At 44.7% G+C, this 18,077-nt stretch overlaps 6 protein-coding genes across 6 annotated transcripts; 4 read left to right on the plus strand and 2 right to left on the minus strand.

Moving 5' to 3' along the window:
- Nucleotides 1–3,246: 3,246 nt before the first annotated feature.
- EAF01_008359 (uncharacterized protein) lies at nt 3,247–3,636 on the minus strand (the record flags this gene model as incomplete). Its single annotated transcript, XM_038916615.1, has 1 exon — nt 3,247–3,636. One exon carries the CDS (start codon nt 3,634–3,636, stop codon nt 3,247–3,249), a length of 390 nt encoding a protein of 129 aa, XP_038767977.1.
- A 67-nt stretch (nt 3,637–3,703) lies between these two features.
- Nucleotides 3,704–4,159, minus strand: EAF01_008360 (uncharacterized protein; the record flags this gene model as incomplete). Its single annotated transcript, XM_038916616.1, has 1 exon — nt 3,704–4,159. One exon carries the CDS (start codon nt 4,157–4,159, stop codon nt 3,704–3,706), a length of 456 nt encoding a protein of 151 aa, XP_038767978.1.
- A 5,519-nt stretch (nt 4,160–9,678) lies between these two features.
- Nucleotides 9,679–12,407, plus strand: EAF01_008361 (uncharacterized protein; the record flags this gene model as incomplete). Its single annotated transcript, XM_038916617.1, has 2 exons — nt 9,679–10,556; nt 10,655–12,407. 2 exons carry the CDS (start codon nt 9,679–9,681, stop codon nt 12,405–12,407), a joined length of 2,631 nt encoding a protein of 876 aa, XP_038767979.1.
- Nucleotides 12,408–14,503: 2,096 nt separating this feature from the next.
- On the plus strand, nt 14,504–15,647 carry EAF01_008362 (uncharacterized protein; the record flags this gene model as incomplete). The annotated part of the gene is made up of 2 exons (XM_038916618.1): nt 14,504–14,549; nt 14,605–15,647. 2 exons carry the CDS (start codon nt 14,504–14,506, stop codon nt 15,645–15,647), a joined length of 1,089 nt encoding a protein of 362 aa, XP_038767980.1.
- Nucleotides 15,648–15,746: 99 nt separating this feature from the next.
- Nucleotides 15,747–15,968, plus strand: EAF01_008363 (uncharacterized protein; the record flags this gene model as incomplete). The annotated part of the gene is made up of 1 exon (XM_038916619.1): nt 15,747–15,968. The coding sequence occupies one exon, from the start codon at nt 15,747–15,749 to the stop codon at nt 15,966–15,968; it is 222 nt and encodes a 73-aa protein (XP_038767981.1).
- Nucleotides 15,969–16,274: 306 nt separating this feature from the next.
- EAF01_008364 (uncharacterized protein) lies at nt 16,275–17,604 on the plus strand (the record flags this gene model as incomplete). The annotated part of the gene is made up of 3 exons (XM_038916620.1): nt 16,275–17,144; nt 17,196–17,361; nt 17,504–17,604. 3 exons carry the CDS (start codon nt 16,275–16,277, stop codon nt 17,602–17,604), a joined length of 1,137 nt encoding a protein of 378 aa, XP_038767982.1.
- Between the last annotated feature and the right edge of the window lie 473 nt (nt 17,605–18,077).

Here is an 18,077-nt window from a genome sequence, read left to right on the forward strand (position 1 = left end):
GCAAGCGACAGGGCCAGCACGAGAATCCCACGATATGAGGAAACGCTGTGGCGAGAGAAAGAGGAAAGGTGGAGGAATCCTTCATTCTGTTGCCTACGCGATGACTTCCATCAGCAGACTATACCGAGAGAGAATGGACCACACCCCGTGAAGACCACGATACTTCCTTGTCTTCCATCGTGCATCTTGTTTGTCCAAATGTGCCGTCTAACACCTTTGTATGCCGTATATTATATTGGCGGTGTATGCATATTACATGCCTGCAGTGACACACGAAGGAATCCTTCGATTTCGAATGAGCCCGAGCGGTGAGCCCCCCGTTAGCATTCAAGCATTTTACCGAAGCGAGAGAACTTTAGAGAAGAAACAAATCCTGGAGATTCTAGAAAGCTTCTGGGGATTTTCGTTCGATGGGATGGATTCTTCCCCCATGTTTCTCATTCGGAAACTCAGAGAGAGAGGGCTTTCTTGTAATGCACGCGTGCCTACGGCATCGTAAAGATGAACAGCTTACATCGAATCAACTGGATTGCGCCTCCTGAGTACTTAATCAATGGTGGTCGAAATGAAGCTTATGCTACACTATTGATCCCTTGCATCTCCATGACATATTAGAAACACTACAATTAGAAAGCTATCCCCGTCGCCGATACAATCTCTCGAAAGCATGGAACAAAATACAAATCCTTGGAAAAGAATGAAATGGAATGAGGTAGGATGGGAACTTTGTGTCATGGTGGGCTTTTCAATCACCAGTCAAGAAAAAGGGTTTCCCATCCCCCCAAACACCACTTTTGCTGTGTCGTTCGACTGCCACGCAGCTGACAGCATCACGCAAGATTGTTTTTGCTGTGCCGTGCCGCTAAAGATCGTAAAAACCATGTGGCACGACGGGCCACGTCCCCAGAGATGGTAACATGTGAAGGGTGTGAACATGTTTGTCGTGTAGGAGAGAGAAGGTCCACTATTCACGACGAGAGAATTTCTAGGTTCGGACGTTACACGGAACTTGGATTTTGGGGGTGGATTTCGTGGCGAACGCAGACATGGTACCGGTAGATAGATGACAATCAATGTAATCAGAAGTCAACCAAGAAGGTAGGTACATACATGTTTAGATTAATAATAAGGGTTGCTCCGTAAGTGGTCTTTGCAGCGCGGGAGTAGATGCCGGGCTGTCTCTGGCTCTGTCTCTCGTCTCCACAAACTCTGACCCTCCCAAGAATCGTCGTACCAACACGACAAGGCAGCAGTATAAACAGAGATGTGAGAGGCTGGAGCGAAATTTTAGTGGCACGGTATGAGAAAAGATAGCCCTCCCTAGTCGATGCCGTATCTGTATACCCGTAGCTACTAATGTCCGAGTGATGCGATAGGGTATGATTGGATTGAAACGCGCGGTTGGAAAATGGAGGGTAAAACGGAAGAATAGCTAAGCAGAGATAGAATCACCCAAATCGGATAATGGGGCCTTGCTGTGGGCTGCTTGTAGAATATTGATGGATAAATGTAACCACTCCGCTGGGACCCTTCTGAGCCATACAATTTTAATGAGTGATGATGAATTTTCTACTATCTTTGGGGAGGGTGTGGGAACAAAATCGACGATTAGATGATTTTGATGATTTTGTCGCTTGTATCACATCGAAAACCAATAGAAGAAAACATTTATTTAGCTTCACCAGAGAACCTAATCCTTAGCAGAAGTAAGGAGACCCAAAGGATAAAAGAAAAACTGTACTATTCCATCTAATGCATAACATAATCATTCACTCAGCATCATGCCCCAGCCATCAGATAAACATGCTTGTGCAAATTCGGACAATATTTTAAGCCGATCCCAACACCGTGTAGAATCGGATGTAGGCACTGCTAGGCACATGAATAACCTGTACAACCTGAATAACATGAATATCTTTGGGTAGTGACATACATCACATGTATACAACCGACATTGGGATATGTGTACAGTGCATGCATGCTTTATATGGTAATGGCAATATGACTTATTCATGAGTCGAAACACGAAGAAACATGTACGAAGTACACATTCCCGGAATTAGTTTCTCCAGTTTCTCCCATTCCCCCCTTTCCTCACCCAAGACTCGCATGATGTTATCCATACGTCAAGACAATAATCGTTCGATTCTCTCTGCGAACGACCCAGCCCACCCCATCCATAATCTCGGCGAGGATAACTGTTGGTTTCCCCCGAAAGTAGGTACGTAAGATTACGATACGGTACATACAGTATCGAGGAAGTACGGAGTAGACTCCTGAATTTTCGTCCCATATTTGAACCATTCTCTATTCTTCGATAGGAAATTTCTCGCAGCAGAAATTGCCATCGCTAAATCAAGGATACCATAAATTTCGATTAGCACTTCCCCATAATCTCGCTCTTCGCTCTTTTCTCTGATTGGCTGCGCGCCCAGAATATGACGCTGCGTGATTTCGCACCAATAATGAACTATTCTTTTCCTAGGATTTATACGAATCACGGCATATCCGAACCCCCTCATCGGTAGTGCAGTGCAGATTGCACAGTCTTGGGTTACACTTTGCAGCCTCAATGACGCTAGACTACCCTCGAATCCAGCTTACAACTGTCGTCCCCCCTCTCCATCTGCCTCACGATCTGCATGGAGTAAAAAGGAAAAACGTGGGATCATCTATTAAATTTCCCGCTTGTGGAAAATTTTAACGAGTGGCCTGTGGGATGCCGGTATGATTTTGGCATTTCTGGGCTAATAAGCGATGTGCGTATTAGAATCTAGACCCTACCCACCGACCTTCACTCCACGTAGAGAGCTCGGGATATTCTTCCGCTCCCCAGGGCTTTTGTTCTTCGTCTATTCACCCCCAGTTGTAACACCCCTTGTCGAAACTTGAGTAAATCATACGCAGTAGAGACTAGAGTCCCAATGATATCCATGTTAATTACACTTCAATTAATAAAAAAATACCCATGCGTAGTTTGAAGCTGACCCAAGGTGTTGGTAACACCTAACCGACCTGCCTTTCTCGGTTTTGATCGCACAAAGTTCATACTTTTTCGTGCAACGGCCGGTAATGAGACTCCCCTTCGATCTGCACCACTTGTTGTTTACCCATTGTCTGGGTCTGTTATGTGTATGGGAAATTTGGGACTATCTTTAGAATTTGGCATGACACGGATTGGGTGATTCTGAAGATTCAAAGCTGACAGGCTTGCCGTATGTTCGTAATTGGACCAATCAGATTTCCTCAAGTATTATCTTCTAAGCGAGCAGTATGGAATCCCGCTAGGTAGCTTATGGTAATGTATCTTCCTCGAAAATCCCGAGACAATATGACCTTTCGTGACGTTGGATGTGTGCGGCACATGGATGCCAAGACTTTCGCAGTCAGAAGGAATGTAATGCTAGTCCTTGTGAGAGGCCGACCAGACTGTTCTTTCGCCCTTTGCCCAATCTCATTCGTTAAATTCAATTTGAGCCCCAAAGAAAGTAAGCCCAAAGGCATGGAACTTGTTGGATATGGAACTTCTCTCGCTTCTGTGGAAGGTATTGCTTGGGTGCTTGAGGGGATTTTACGTACTGAAGGAAGACTGCCAATTGTGCATGCCTTCTTAGTGTTCCTGCTCGATGTTGGCATTAATATTGGGTATGTCATGAGAAAAATCACATGGTTCACTCTTCACTCCACTCTGATGTACTGCAACTCAATTACAACGGTATTTCCCAAACCCCTCCCGGGCTATGCGGCAAGCACGTCCGACGGCAATGTGACTGGCCTTATCGTGGACTTCGTGGCACCCATGAAGGCCATTTCCCACCCCTGAAGCTTTGGCACCAGACCCGAGCTGCTTCTCCATATTATCTGCAGTGAGGAGTGTAGATAATTTTGGTTGGTCCCAAATCTCGGCGCTTGTCCCTGCAGACAAGAGGCACAGTCGGGTCATCCTACCAGTTCTTTGGATATCAGTTTCGGTTATTCCTTCGACATGGATGGGCTTGATCATTTTCAGAACAGAGCATACTAGCCGTTGGAGTAAGATTGCTATCGTTGGCTTCATGGATTCTTGCGGGAACACCACGTTTGACACCAAATGAGTCGTTGGAATTCCACCGGAGGTCGTGTCCCCAGGATAAGATTGAAGACTACCCGAAGAGGCCATAGTTGCGAGGATGCCACAAGCAATATGGGGAGGGGGTCATGCTGCGGCCCGTTTGCGGCACTGTAGAGATATGCACTCGGATCCGAATCCGGAAATATGGAATATGCGTCTCGTTCGGCTCTTGAGAGGGAAAGAAAAGAAATCATCTATATCAACAAGGGACATATACCGAAATGAAATACTGTAGTTGCTTTTTCCAATAGACGAATCGATCTTGGCATCTTTCCACCGTTGGCGTCTTTTTTAGCAATTAGTGGCTTAAGATCATCCTGAGAAACCCCTGAAGCGCGGCTCTTTTTGCATCTCACGCTTGCATCTTCTTGTTCTTTTGTTCGCTTCTACTCATGATTGACATTTCAACATTTTTCATGATCAGCCGGGAGCCAATGGGTGTGATGTTTGAGGCTTTGAGCACATAGGTGGATCAGTCGAACGTTCTTTTTTTCGTTTGCTTGTAGAATCCAGACAAGTTTTACCAAGTTAAATTAAGCCTAAACGAGTTGGAGGCCGCCGGAGCACGTCCCTGATCAGGGTAAAGGGCATCACCTGCATAATTACAAGTTATCGAAGCGTTACCTTGAGAAGCGAGATATGGGTTTAAAGGTTTTGAGACGAGATTTGTTGTCAAAGTTCAAACGGAACATGTGAATCAAATGTCGTGGCCTTTTTTACTTACGATCACATAGGTGGTAATATACGACCCGCAGAGATAGATGCACATTGTTTTATGATCATGAGAGGCAGGGCTTGATTTAGATTGCTTAGCGATGATCTTTTCACTATGTCTTTGGTAGATCCTACTTACCCGTGCCTATCACTATCCAGCACTATTTTATATACGAACTTTTCAAGATTCATTTCGGAAGCATGAAGACCGGTGATTACTCATGTGTGATACAAGACCATGAGTGGAATCAGTGGATAGGTTTTAGGAAAGGAAAGGTTGTACAATGACGACAAAAAAGCGGGCAGTCGGCGACCAATGTCATTTGTAGGACCCTGAGTAAGAGATTGAACAACCTAATCAAGTAAATTCAATCAGTAGAGTACCATACTTCTACTCCGTGGTTATCAGCATTGTTTAATGAGTGGGTAAGCCGATACTGTATTGTATTGTTCGAACAGATTACCTAGGCATGTGTGAGCAACTGGGGAGCTTTCCTCCCTGTCTCCTCCGTGTGAGAAGGTATGGAACCCTCGTCCAGGAGTGAAGACTGATGGAATTTTCAGCAGTTCTCGGAAGTTCCAACCGATGATAAATTCCGAATTCAATCATTACTTCCCATTACTTCCCAATGGGCATTCGGGACCGAGCGTTGTAAGTACCGAGGGAACGGGCACGGAGTTGGAGTTGGAGATGACCTTACGTTGTACAATGGCAAAATGGAAAAGTGTATGGTGGTGGTGGTATGGATGTTATGTTATACGTCGTATAAAACCAACCGTTCTAGTTGTTGGTGGATTCGTCAGTCAGGTTAAACCTGCAGGTGGTACGATTATAGAATGATTACCAATTTCAACATACCGTGTAATATTCCCCAACTTGGCTAAGGTTATAATAATGCTTGTTTCATCCAAATCCTTCTTTGAAGACACATTGTTTACCGATATTGAAGAAATCCCAACCACGAGAAATAAGCAACGAGGTCCCTTGATGTTCGCCCAAAGTAGTTAAACGTTTCATTTGGGTTTCCTTTTTCACCATCATTGCGCATTTCCTGTATGACAATTAATCAGAGCGAATAACAAGCATGTTGTAAAATTAGAAGTGGTAGATACAGACAGATAGATAGATAGAGAGCACATTTTATAACCATGTATTCACATCTCATTATCACACCTACCTAGGTAGCCATCCAAACACCCCTTCGGCAAGCACATAGATCTAGGGATGCAACGGCCGTAAGAATTCTTGGTGTACCGATTTCCCGTATCATCGAAGGTCGGGTAGAAGCATTATATGGAGACGTGAGGCGACGGGATGTGGATTGCGTTTCCCCCATGAACCTGAATACTTGCTAAGAGCACCTGCGCAAGCACTAATTTCGCATTTGCTTGCACTTCCACTTTCTACCGGATTTTTTGGCAAATGATGTTGTGAAAGTGGGAACTGGAAAGTGGAAACCGATGGAGATGGAGATGGAGATGGAGATTGAACATTGACAAACTCAAAATTTATGGGGACGGACGGCAGTGGGAATGGCGGCTGGGTACTTGTAGCTTTTTCTGGAGACGGAAACGAACACACCAATGACAGGCCAGAATTAATTTACCGTGTGCAGTTACTTGGTACAGTATATCGTATTACTACTCATCCACTATGATGGAAGATCCCTTTCGAAACGAGATGGACAATTAGCTGCTCCGTACTCCATATATCACATACAGTTGAATTGTCATGACACCGGTACCCAGGTAGGGTGTGAGGGACTATGAGCACAATGCCATATCAAAGAATGTCTGAGTTCACACAAGAGATGATGTGCTTCAACATAAGGATTCCCTGCGTATATCGGCCGGTATTTGATACTAGCCGATGACAAAGTGTGTCAGACCTCTTACTATTTTAGAAAAGAGGGTGCCGGCGTCAGTAGGTTGAATTATGTCGTTCGCAGTGAACTAGACGGCACTAATTGAGTCAAACTTCATTCTAATAGCCGACACACCAGTAACTTATGCGTGTTGGAATAAATCCAAGCTACAGAGTCAAAGCCAATCATTCCAGTTGACATAAGACGCTAAACGATCTTACCAGTTTCTGGGCAAGAAATGGGCGATGGGCGATGAGCCATGGTCAGTGGATATACCGGTCGACAGACCATGATGCTATGGACAATATGAATGATACCGGTAGACAACAATACGGAAGACAGGTTCCTTTATCTGACATCTTTGTATATCCGGCTCTCTTACTCTCAATGTGAGGAGATCGATTTTAGTACCATGGTACATATATGATACGACTACATGATACTACCGGTATATCAACATACAACAGAAGGGTATGTAGAATGTATCTAGGATAGATAGATAGATGGATGAATGGATAGATAGATAGACAAATGAACAGATAGAGATATAGATAAAGAGATAGATAGATAGATAAATAGATAGATAGATAGATAAATAGATAGATAGATAGATAGATAGATAGATAGATAGATAGATAGATAATACTTAATATTCATAATAAATTAGCTACCTAGTAAAACACTCATCCCCGATCGGTCGTTATTAAATCAATCTATTTTCTATTTTGTATTCCTTTTTGCGAGCTGGCCTCTCATACCTTGCTCTGCCACGCTTTATTCCTTGTCGTGAAATACTTTACCATCCCCCGGTTAAGCCCCCTCCCAAAGTTGAATACCACTATATCTCAGATTTCTCTAAAAGAAGCTTGGTGCAGAACATGGCACCATGGTGGCACCAAATGAAAATAAAGTTTGAACTTTTATTTTTCCATATTCATATATACCGGTGCTAGATGGGTAGACTGAGGGGACTGGGAGCCAACCAGGCCTAGGTAGGCAGATACTAGGTATTCATATTCATCAGACTCAGATCTGTATAAACTCAATCTGAATTGAGGACTCAAGGAGGGATTGAGCTAGTCCTCATACCACATAGTATCCCTAGACTATTACAATTATTTGATAGACCCAGGGGGCTTTTTTTTATGTATCTATGTTATTAAACTATTTTATTATTTTACCATTCTACCATTCTACTGTTTCACATCATATCATATCTGAGCCGCCACGGATCCATGGTTCCATCCCTAGTTCAACTTCCATGGTTCCATAGATCCATTTACGATCATTGATCCATCGATCATTGCTCAATTCTCATACCCCACAAGTTCGAACCTTTGCACCGTCTTTTTCCTTTGCCCTTGACCTTCAGACTTTCGACTTTCGACCCATTTATCCTTATGCCGAAGCGTGCAAGTGAACGTATGATGTATTGTTGTTTTCCAAATCTGTGAAAACGGGCTATATGAATGTGGGTGCGAAGATGGATGTGGATGTGGATGTGGATGTGGATAATAACTTATAAGTTTGGGTTATGGATTGTGATCTCGGACTGAGAAAAGTAGCTAGCGGCTTAATAAGAAGTTATTCGAACACACTACCACCATACTAGCATGCTGGTAATTTCTGACTCCTCACCCGATTACCGGTACTAGAGGATTTAGTTACTAAATACTTCATTACTACTTGAAAAAATACTCCGTACGTACTATTTCACACCTCACATCTCACTCCTCACACCTCACGCCTCACTCCTCACTCCTCATACCACATACCACATAAACCCCTCCCCCAAGATCCAAGGGAGAAAATAAGGAAGAAAAAAAAAAAAAAAAAAAAAAAAAGCTTGGATTCGATGTGATGGTTGGATTTTAGGGATTTCTAGATCGATTCAGTCCTAGTCTCATAGTCTCCTAGTCTCCTAGTCTCCTAGTCTCCTAGTCTCTATAGTCTTCTTTAGTCCCTTCTTGGTTTGGTCTCTTCTTTTGAATCTACGAAGCAGACAATCTTTTAATTATCACATATGTTCCTAATCCACCAGTTCTACCACGCCCAAAAATAATAATAATAACACCATAGTCTCTTTTTTCGACCTTCCTCTTCACTTCTTTCCACTCCACATATACACATACATATAACATATAAAGGCCCGCTCTTCAAACAAGCCCTTGTTTATCCTGACCGGCTTTCTAAACTGCATGTTCCTTCTGCAATTACCAGGTTTAAAATCCTTGACTCCATCTTTTTAACGCTTGCTCTACATCTATCCATCCGTCCTACTTCAAATACCACCCGTCTACTACAGCACTACTACGACACTACTACTAAGCATACTTCGACCAGCCTCGCACGAGCTTTTGCTTCCAGAATAATGGGTTTGTCCGAACTTATGGTCACAGCATGAGCCACACTTTCAATTTTCCATTACCGACAGGATTCATTGATACCAATATACCTATCACATCTCAACTCTCAATTCGGGTCCTCCTCGTGTCATTGTTACATTGTACTTCCTCACTATACCCACGATTCATTCTAGTCACTGTTCCTGCCTTTCCAAATAAGACGGGCGGTACTTCGTTGCGACTGCCGTTTGGAAACCAGCTCAACTACCCTTACTCGAGGTCAGCTGAATTGGATCAGTATCGAAGCAATTACGGCATCCTGATATATTTGACACAAACCGTGTCTGTGCCACATTGCTACCTTTGAGAGAAGGATCTATACCGCCCTTGTACAAATCTTAGAGACCAACCATATACTCTCGTCTATTCCCTTGAGTATACACCCTCAAGACTGATATTTTCCCAACCGCCCACATCACCTTCCCACAAACTGGTAAACACAAACAAGGATTGCTCCCCCCTTCACAACACTTCTGATCAGCGAGTAAATATTTTGCGCGAGAGAAGTGACAATAATACTTCGCTGCCACGATCCCCCGTTTCTGAACTCAAAGGACCTTTCGCTCACGGAAGGAGAGGTGACATGTACCAACCAGCCCATAGTGCAGCTCCTCAAGAGCAACTCCCATCCATAACCAGTCTTTTTGGCGGCGCACCACCTCCAAGTAGACCTGCGCAATCACCATACTCTGAGAGACAGAGTCCAGTCTTCCCATCTCCATCTCCTCAAGATGGTCGTCTACCTACTACACCTTTACATCAAGACCGTCCATTTGATGCCAACTTCCAGCGTTCAGCACCTCCACGACAGTATACACATGCCTCTCGACCAGATTCACTCGACAGGCTAGGCTATCCTGCTCCATCTACCCGTCCCAATTTGGGACCCATGCCAGAATCTCCTCGATACACACCCCAATACTCGAGCCATGACCCACGACAAGGTCAAATGCCTTCGGGCAACAACTGGTCCCCTCACTCCGAGTCTCCTCGACAGGATCAGTTTCCAGCTTTGAGAGCTCACCCTGATCAATACCGACACCAACATCATGTCTCTAGATCTGAACACGAGACTAGACAATTTTATCGTGATAATGCCCCAGCTCAACGAAACTACCTTCCCACACCTGCTGGTACCGTAATGGGCGAGCCTGTGACGGTCAAGGATGGTCTGGGACCCAAGATCTGGACAGGAACTCAATTTTTACCTCGTTTCGTCAGACAAGCCGACGTTGCGGGTGAAGGGATGTGCTATTTTTACGACGATGGAACTCACTGCAAGACGGTAATTGACGGAGAGAATGTAAATGCTCATTGGGGAGTTACCAAAGCGGGGAAGCCAAGAAAGAGACTTGCAATTGCTTGCATCACTTGTAGGGAGAAGAAGATCAAATGCGATCCAGACTACCCTAGATGTGTGCAATGCGACAAGTTCGGCAGGGTGTGCAAGTTCAAGAATGCGTAAGTTACCATAATCAAAGTGGCATTGATGTCACTTATGCAGGCACAATTCTGCCTCATAATTTGTCCCACTTTTGCTGATGGTAGTCTTTCAACAGTCCCCGAGGAGGTCACAACTCTCCAGATACGCCTCCAGCTGACTCGGAAGACAGCATACCTAGGCCAGGTTCTTCCTTAACTGACGGTGAATCTTTCAGAGTCGAGGAACGTGAAGAAAGTCATTCGGTCTCGCCGCGACAAAACTTACGCCGAGCAAGCCCGGAAGTAGAACAGCACACCAAGAGACAGCGCAACGGCTATAGCGATTACACTCCAGTAGCATCAGAAGCTTCCCCACGACTTTCTGTTCAAGACCCAACATCTCCAAGAGCTGCGTGGGCTGAGCCAGGGAGTGATCGATTGAGTGATCATACCTTACAGACAGAGTGGCAAAATGACCCGTTCCACTCTGCAAACTCAGATCTCGCCACCGAGCTTTTGTCGATTTTCTTCAAATATGTTCCAGAGACAGCCCATTTTATGTTTCCAAAGAATCAATTCACCAGCTGGGCTCGTTCTACCAAGGATAAGTCTTTGAATGACCTCATGCTCATATATTCCATACTTGCCCTTGGAGCAGTATTCTCACCTCGATCTCAACACAAGCATCTGGCTGCACGATATGCTGAAGTCGCTAGATATGCATGCGACAGGCGCCACATTGGCATTCAACTAGTCCAGGCTCGTCTGTTATTGGCTTTATACTATTTTGCAATCAATAACCCCAATGATTCATGGGATTTTTGTGGGTCTGCTGTGAGAGCCGCCACAGGTTTGAAGTTGAATATAGAGATAGAGAAGAGTGACGATGCTTATCTCAAGAGCTTTCCCTTCGGACTGAACTTCGGCGGATATGCGGAGTGCAGAAGACGAACTTTTTGGAGCTGTTACATTATGGATAGATTCAATGGATTCTGCTCTGGACATCTGAGCATGATTGATCCAAAACACGTATACCTTCGTCTACCTTGCGATGAGGAGAGCTTTGAGAACCAGGTCAATGTTCAAAATCCTCTTTTTGAGGTCTCGAACCCGCGATCCTTAGACTACCCACGAACTTTGAACTTAATGGCATACTTAATAAACGTTGCAACGATTTGGGGTGATGTTATGTCCAACATATACAGCAATTCACAACGACCACAATCCATAAGGAGCTCTGATTTTAATGAGTTTTATCGATCTACCATGGATCGCCTCTCAAGTTGGAAAAGCACACTGCCAAACCGCTTTGCTATCCCGGCGGAATCAATGGAAAGAATGTCCGATGGTGGAGAACTGGGCACCTACATAACGATGCATGCAGTGTATCACACAACATTCATGAAGCTTCATCGATATGTTCAACCTTACAATCTTGACGAGTCACAACATTCTCGTTACAATTCTATAGCCGAGGAGCAGGCGAAGAAGTTCTTGACAATCATGGATGTTGTAGCCCATCGTCGTAAATCTACCGGTATGAGATCGCCGAGCTCAAATACGTCCATCGAATTCTCCTCACCCTTCGTGGGATATGCTATTCTCTCTGCAGTCGATATCCTCTCGGCTAAAACACATAAAGCATCAATACCCTCCATCATCGATTCCTTCTCCGGTGCACAATCAGTCATCGCCGAGATTGCACAGTTCTGGCAGATGGCAAGGATTCAAGAAGCACTCATCTTGGGACGCGTGAGTGATTTGATTGAAATCGACCGCAGGAGCTGGTCGGCTTCTGCGAAACAATCGAGCGCGGGGATTTTTGAGATGAGAGAACCATTGGAGAAAACTTTCTCTCGTGAAAACGATGGCATTTATTCAAAAATATAAATGCATTTTTAAGGATTGTTCTTGTACATTATTACATTTTTATTATATTGATGACGGGTCCTCTAGAGGAGATGGAATGATACCAAGAGGCGTTTGGGATTGCGATGCATTTGCGTTTTGCATTTTGGATGATTATGAGAGCATCTTGCATAGCGAGGCAGCGGCATAGGTATGGAATACAGTACATACCGGATTCTTAGTTCTCGATCAATTTTACATCAATGACATTTCATCTATTACCTTGAAGATCTGTTTCATCTTGTCCTCATGTTCAAAATATGGATTGTGTATATAAACTACAAAAATGTTCTGCATTCTCCGGCTCTTCAATATGACTACTGTGACGAACTGACAACACATCTACCCTTCATCAACACGCGTCAACATCTAGGAACACATCTTCACCACTACAAGTAACAGTCTCACGGAGCATCTGATCCTTCTACCACCGCCTCAAACACTTCCACTGTCTTCTTCAAACATTTAACCGTCCAAACCCCGAGCACACCCCCATCCTTCTCCAACTCAATCTGTTCAAAATCGGCGATCTTTCAATGTGGAGAGCCAACTTCCCTAGCACCCCATAAACCCACACATCACCTACACTATCTACACCACGACAGACACCACTGCCACACCACCACGTCCGTACATTGAGTTTCACCGCCGTGTCTATACGCTTTACGTCAAGATCGACCGATGCTGACGTTTGCCGGCGTACTAAATGCAAGTGATGAGCTAAGCGTGCTAGATATACACCGGAGACGCAATAATCTCCTAGGTGACCAGGTCGGGATTTATCTGGCTTCTGGAAATACCGGGCTGGGTAAGGGGACGAGTAATATGGGATATGCAGGAGCCGCTCGGCAGCTGAAAAATCTAACTGTTTTAGGAGTGCGCAAGCGATGCTCTTTGCTCGTTTTTTAGAGTTTGGCTGAGTGCGAGGTCCTTTGGGTTAGTGGGGTGGAGAGGCTGGTTAGTGTGTACCGGTGGGTTGGGATTCCGGAGGGGGGGATGACACGTAGAAGGGTTGGTTTGTTTGGGATGGGTGTGGGTATGGGTATGGGTAGGGATTTGGGATTGGGGCAGGGCAGCGCAGATGACTCGGTAGTGGTGCGGACGCTTAGGCGGTAGATGAGGTGCTAAGAATCAGAATTAGGGGATGGGAGTTGGGGAGTTGGGAAACGGAGTTTTGACGTGGGCTTTTACGATTTAGACGAGGAAGGCGAGGGGGAACTGGATTGGGATGGTGAGTCGGGTAGATAAGAAGGAGGAGCTAAGATAGGGAGTTGGTTTTGGTGTTGGGCTTGGGCTTGGGCTTGGTCTTGCTCTTCCTTCGGTGGGTATTGAGGCGGGTGTGTTTAGGTTGCAACTAGAGGTGAGGAGTAGCGCTCCGTAGACACGAAGATGTGGCTTGGGTGTCGATCAGGTGATGCTATCGACGGACTTGTCGATGATTGCCGGATGTGCGAAGGAGAAAACCCAGGAGGTTCGAGCTCAAATTCTCAATCTCAATTGAGAAGGTAGGGCGGTTGTGGTGAATGAAATACTTCGTAGCAGAGTCCAAAAGTGCTGCACCAAGTAGCATTACTCGATGCACCAAAGTGCAATCCTCAGTAATGATCATTTTACCCCGGATATCAACGTACAGTTGAAAATATGATTGAACCCTTTTCTTTGTTGATGGTCTTGAACGGGAATCACCCACCCATTTTGACTTTCATGTGCGGTGTAATAGACAGAATAACGGGAGAATGTTTATTACTTGCTGAAAGTCTAATCTCAGAGACCCTTGCTATATTTAAAGTTTGCTATAAAATATATAAAGTCTAAATTAAAGGTAAAACACAAAATATCAATTCTGGCAATTCAGTATTTTATCCATGGATGTCGTTGTGTTTCCTGAAGCCTTGAAATCGAGGCATAAAATTTATTGGCTTTGGCGGTGAGAAATAGGTAGGCAGAATGAGCTTGTAGTATCCGAATTTCTTATGATGCTTTAATGATTTGTGATGGCAGTATTGAATCTTTTTGTGTATAATCTAAGGACTTTATATCTTAATCCACAATGATGCGATGAAACTTCTACAACCAGAATGGAATTTCCTTCCAAGCCGTTGACGCAACTTACTGGATCCAATGGTGTGTATAAACCTCGCATCTATTAGGATTTACCACAGCTAATTCGTTACCAAAGGACCGGTCCACGCATTAACATACTCATCTTCTCCCTCACTGTATATCCTGACTGGCTCCGCTGACCGCAATATTCGACTATATAATCCTTTGCGATCTGCAGCTTCTTCTCAACCTCTCGCTCCTCATCAACCTCTCGCTCCTCATCAACCTCCCAAACCTAGCCAATTGATCCAGACTTATTCTGCGCATGGTTATGAAGTCCTCTCTATAGCAGTCGCGTCAACAAACGCTACATTCGCATCATGCGGCGGTGACCGCAGCGTATTTCTCTGGGATGTTCAGACCGCGAAGACGATTCGAAAATTTGGAGGGAATAATGGACATACATCTCGGGTGAATAGTGTGGTATTTGCGGGAAGCGAGGAGAGCTTGTTGGTTAGTGGAGGGTTTGATAGGAGTGTGAGGATTTGGGATATTAGAGCAGGGAGCATGAAGCCGGTGATGGTTATGGAGGATGCGAGGGATAGTGTTAGTGTGGTTTTGGCGGGGAAGGGAGGAGATGAGGGGTATGGGGGTGGGGAGTATGAGATTGTTAGTGGGAGTGTGGATGAGAGGGTTAGGTGGTATGATATTAGGGCTGGGACCCTGGAGACTGATGTTATTGGACGGAGTGTGACGAGTTTGATGAGGACAAGGGATGGGAGAGGTGTTTTGGTGGGGAGCTTGGATGGGTGTGTCAGGTTGATGGATAGGGAGAGTGGAGGATGTTTGAAGACTTATAAGGATGAGGGATTCAAGAATGAGGAATTCAGAGTCAGAAGTTGCTTTGGGGGTAATGAGAAGTGGGTGCTATCGGGGAATGAGAATGTTAAGGGACCGGATGGAGAAGTCGTGGTTTGGGAAACTTTGACTGGAAATGTTTTGCATAGAATCAAAGTTGAGGGCTCGGAAGTCGAAGGCAAGAAGAAGATTGGACGGGGTGGCAAAGAGAAAGAACGTACGAACGTTATCAGTGCCATCGCCTGGAAAGAAAATGGCAAGGGAGACCAATGGTGCTGTGCTGGTACCGATGGGATAGTCACAGTTTTTGGACCGTCATGAACTCATAACGTGTTGATCAAAATTGCGATATTTGACGCTTGTCCATATGGGTAAACAACAGGTACTTTTCAAAATGCTGTCACCTACACAAGCTCTAAGATGAAGTCGGCCGCCAAGCTCAGTGCATCTCTTCTTCCCCTGAAGAATCAATCATTCCTTAGCAAGGCAGTAAACTTGGTCGGCCAAGAATTTCAGCAGCGTAGGTCAAATGTAGTTCGTTCTGAGCCCAGCGGCTCATTGGGAAAAGACGGAGATTTATTCTCTTCCGTTGTCAAAGTCAAAGCATGGCTCCAGTTTATTGACAGCAAAGTGTTGACATGACGAATTGTAAGGCTTTCACATACAACACACTGGATGTGACATTTCACTGCATCAATAACCTCCGATGCATGCAAACCGGTAGTCACGACGCAGAATCGCTTTAGTGGCGGAATCATCCGATCCATCCGATAAGCATCTGCGGGGAACATGGATTCGATAACGACAACACATCTGTGGCGCGGAGTGGAGGCAATAACTGCTTTTTTCATCAATCTCATATTCCTATAGATCCTCAGTTAATATTTCATATACCATTTTGTGTGATACCCAGTGCTCTCCAAGACAATTGAAGCCTCACATTCACAGATGCCTTACCCAAACGTCTTTCATCTTCCAGGGGAAGATATATCACCCTCCACAGACATCAAACCAGCAACCATATCCCAACCCCTTATCAACAGTATTCCGCCTGATCTTCTTCCCCGGTTTGATCCCATCTACGCAAAATATTATGCCCATTACTCAGCTGGACGATTGGCTACCCATCAAATTCCAATCAAGGAATCTAGGGCTAATCCTCGCAAATACAACATCGTATACGGGCGTGCTATAGCACCTGACGTACATTCTATCACCGATGTTCAATGTCCGGTCACACAATCTAGTGATGGAAAGAATAGCATCACAGTGAGGATTTTTGAACCAGCTCCAACTATTAACGAAGGGAAACCAAGACCCGCGTATATCAATTTTCACGGTGGGGGATGGGTCTTCGGGGGCTTGGAAACGGATATGGAGTTTTGTAAGAGATTGGTTGGGGAATTGGGTTGTGTGGTCTTTGATGTGGATTATAGATTGGCGCCGGAATATCAATGGCCTATTCCAGTAGATGATTGTATCGAGGCTTTTAAATGGATTGAATCGGATGAGATGGTTCAGAAGCGAAATCTGGACAGGCAGAGGTTTGCGGTGGGAGGGATAAGTGCGGGGGGTATGTTGGCGGCGGTGGTGAGCCATGTTTGTAGGGATGAGGGAATGCCGTTGAGTTTTCAATTGTTGGGCGTGCCGGTTGTGGATCTGGATGGATATGGGGCGGATGGAAAGTTGACGGAGGAGGGATGGGATCGGTACCCTAGTTATAGGGAGATGGAATTTACGGTGCCGTTGCCAGTGGCTAGGATGGAATGGTTTGTGTCACACTTTCTCGGAGAAGAGAGGGGTCGGGATACTTATAATGCAAGTTTTCGCTACCCCTTGATGATTCACGTATTAACGAGTGAATGATAGAATTGCAAGGTCTCCCCTATACAAGCGAATAACTTTGAGGGGTTGGCACCAGCTCTCATTATGACAGCGGAGATGGACCCTCTGAGAGATGAAGGTAAAGCTTACGGGGAAAAGATGATCGCTGCAGGTTCTCACGCCGAAACTATTTGTATGAAGGGAATGCCTCGTGAGTACAATCGGTTCCTTTTGCCCCCTTATTTTGACTATCTATCTGCATATTTCTCTTTTGTATTTTTTCACTCCTCGATTGAATTTCACTTTGGTATTCGACTGCACGCATGGAAAGCATTAATGATTGATCGTTCTAGATACATTTATGAGCATGGATGATATTCTCGAGAATGGCAAGAGATACAATCGTGAAGCAATTCGTGCTTTGGCTGCTGTTTGGGGAATCGATATTAAGTAAGGTTGGATTGTACTCATAGGATTGATGGATGCCGAGTTCGAAAGAACGATCATTTGATTGCACGCCATAATGAAGTCTTTCTGTGGTTCGTCGTTTGCAGAACATGGCGATTGAGAATCTCGGGGTTTAGACAGTATTTGCTTTAGATAAAAAGATCGTGAGTTGATATGTTGGGTTAAATGGTTGAATTTTCAAGTCTCTTTGGAGTATTTTAAAGCGTATAACTTAGAGTTTAGGACTTATAGAAAGAGATTGACACGAACATCAACATTTCTGCCCCTTCCACCTTTGAGCTTCGGCGGAGTAACGGAATAAGGGGGTGGTCTTTCGGAAAAGCTTATCGGTTCGGCGTAACTAATCATAGTGGGAACCCCTAGAGCTTGCTTTGTAAACTCCAGTGGATTCACGGATACGTTATCAGTAAGCAAATATTGATACGGAGTAAAGTAGGTATCTAGATAGATAGATTCGAA

The sequence above is a fragment of the Botrytis porri genome (genome assembly GCF_014898465.1).
Source record: "Botrytis porri strain MUCL 3234 chromosome Unknown BPOR_011, whole genome shotgun sequence".
In the NCBI taxonomy this organism is placed as follows: domain Eukaryota; kingdom Fungi; phylum Ascomycota; class Leotiomycetes; order Helotiales; family Sclerotiniaceae; genus Botrytis; species Botrytis porri.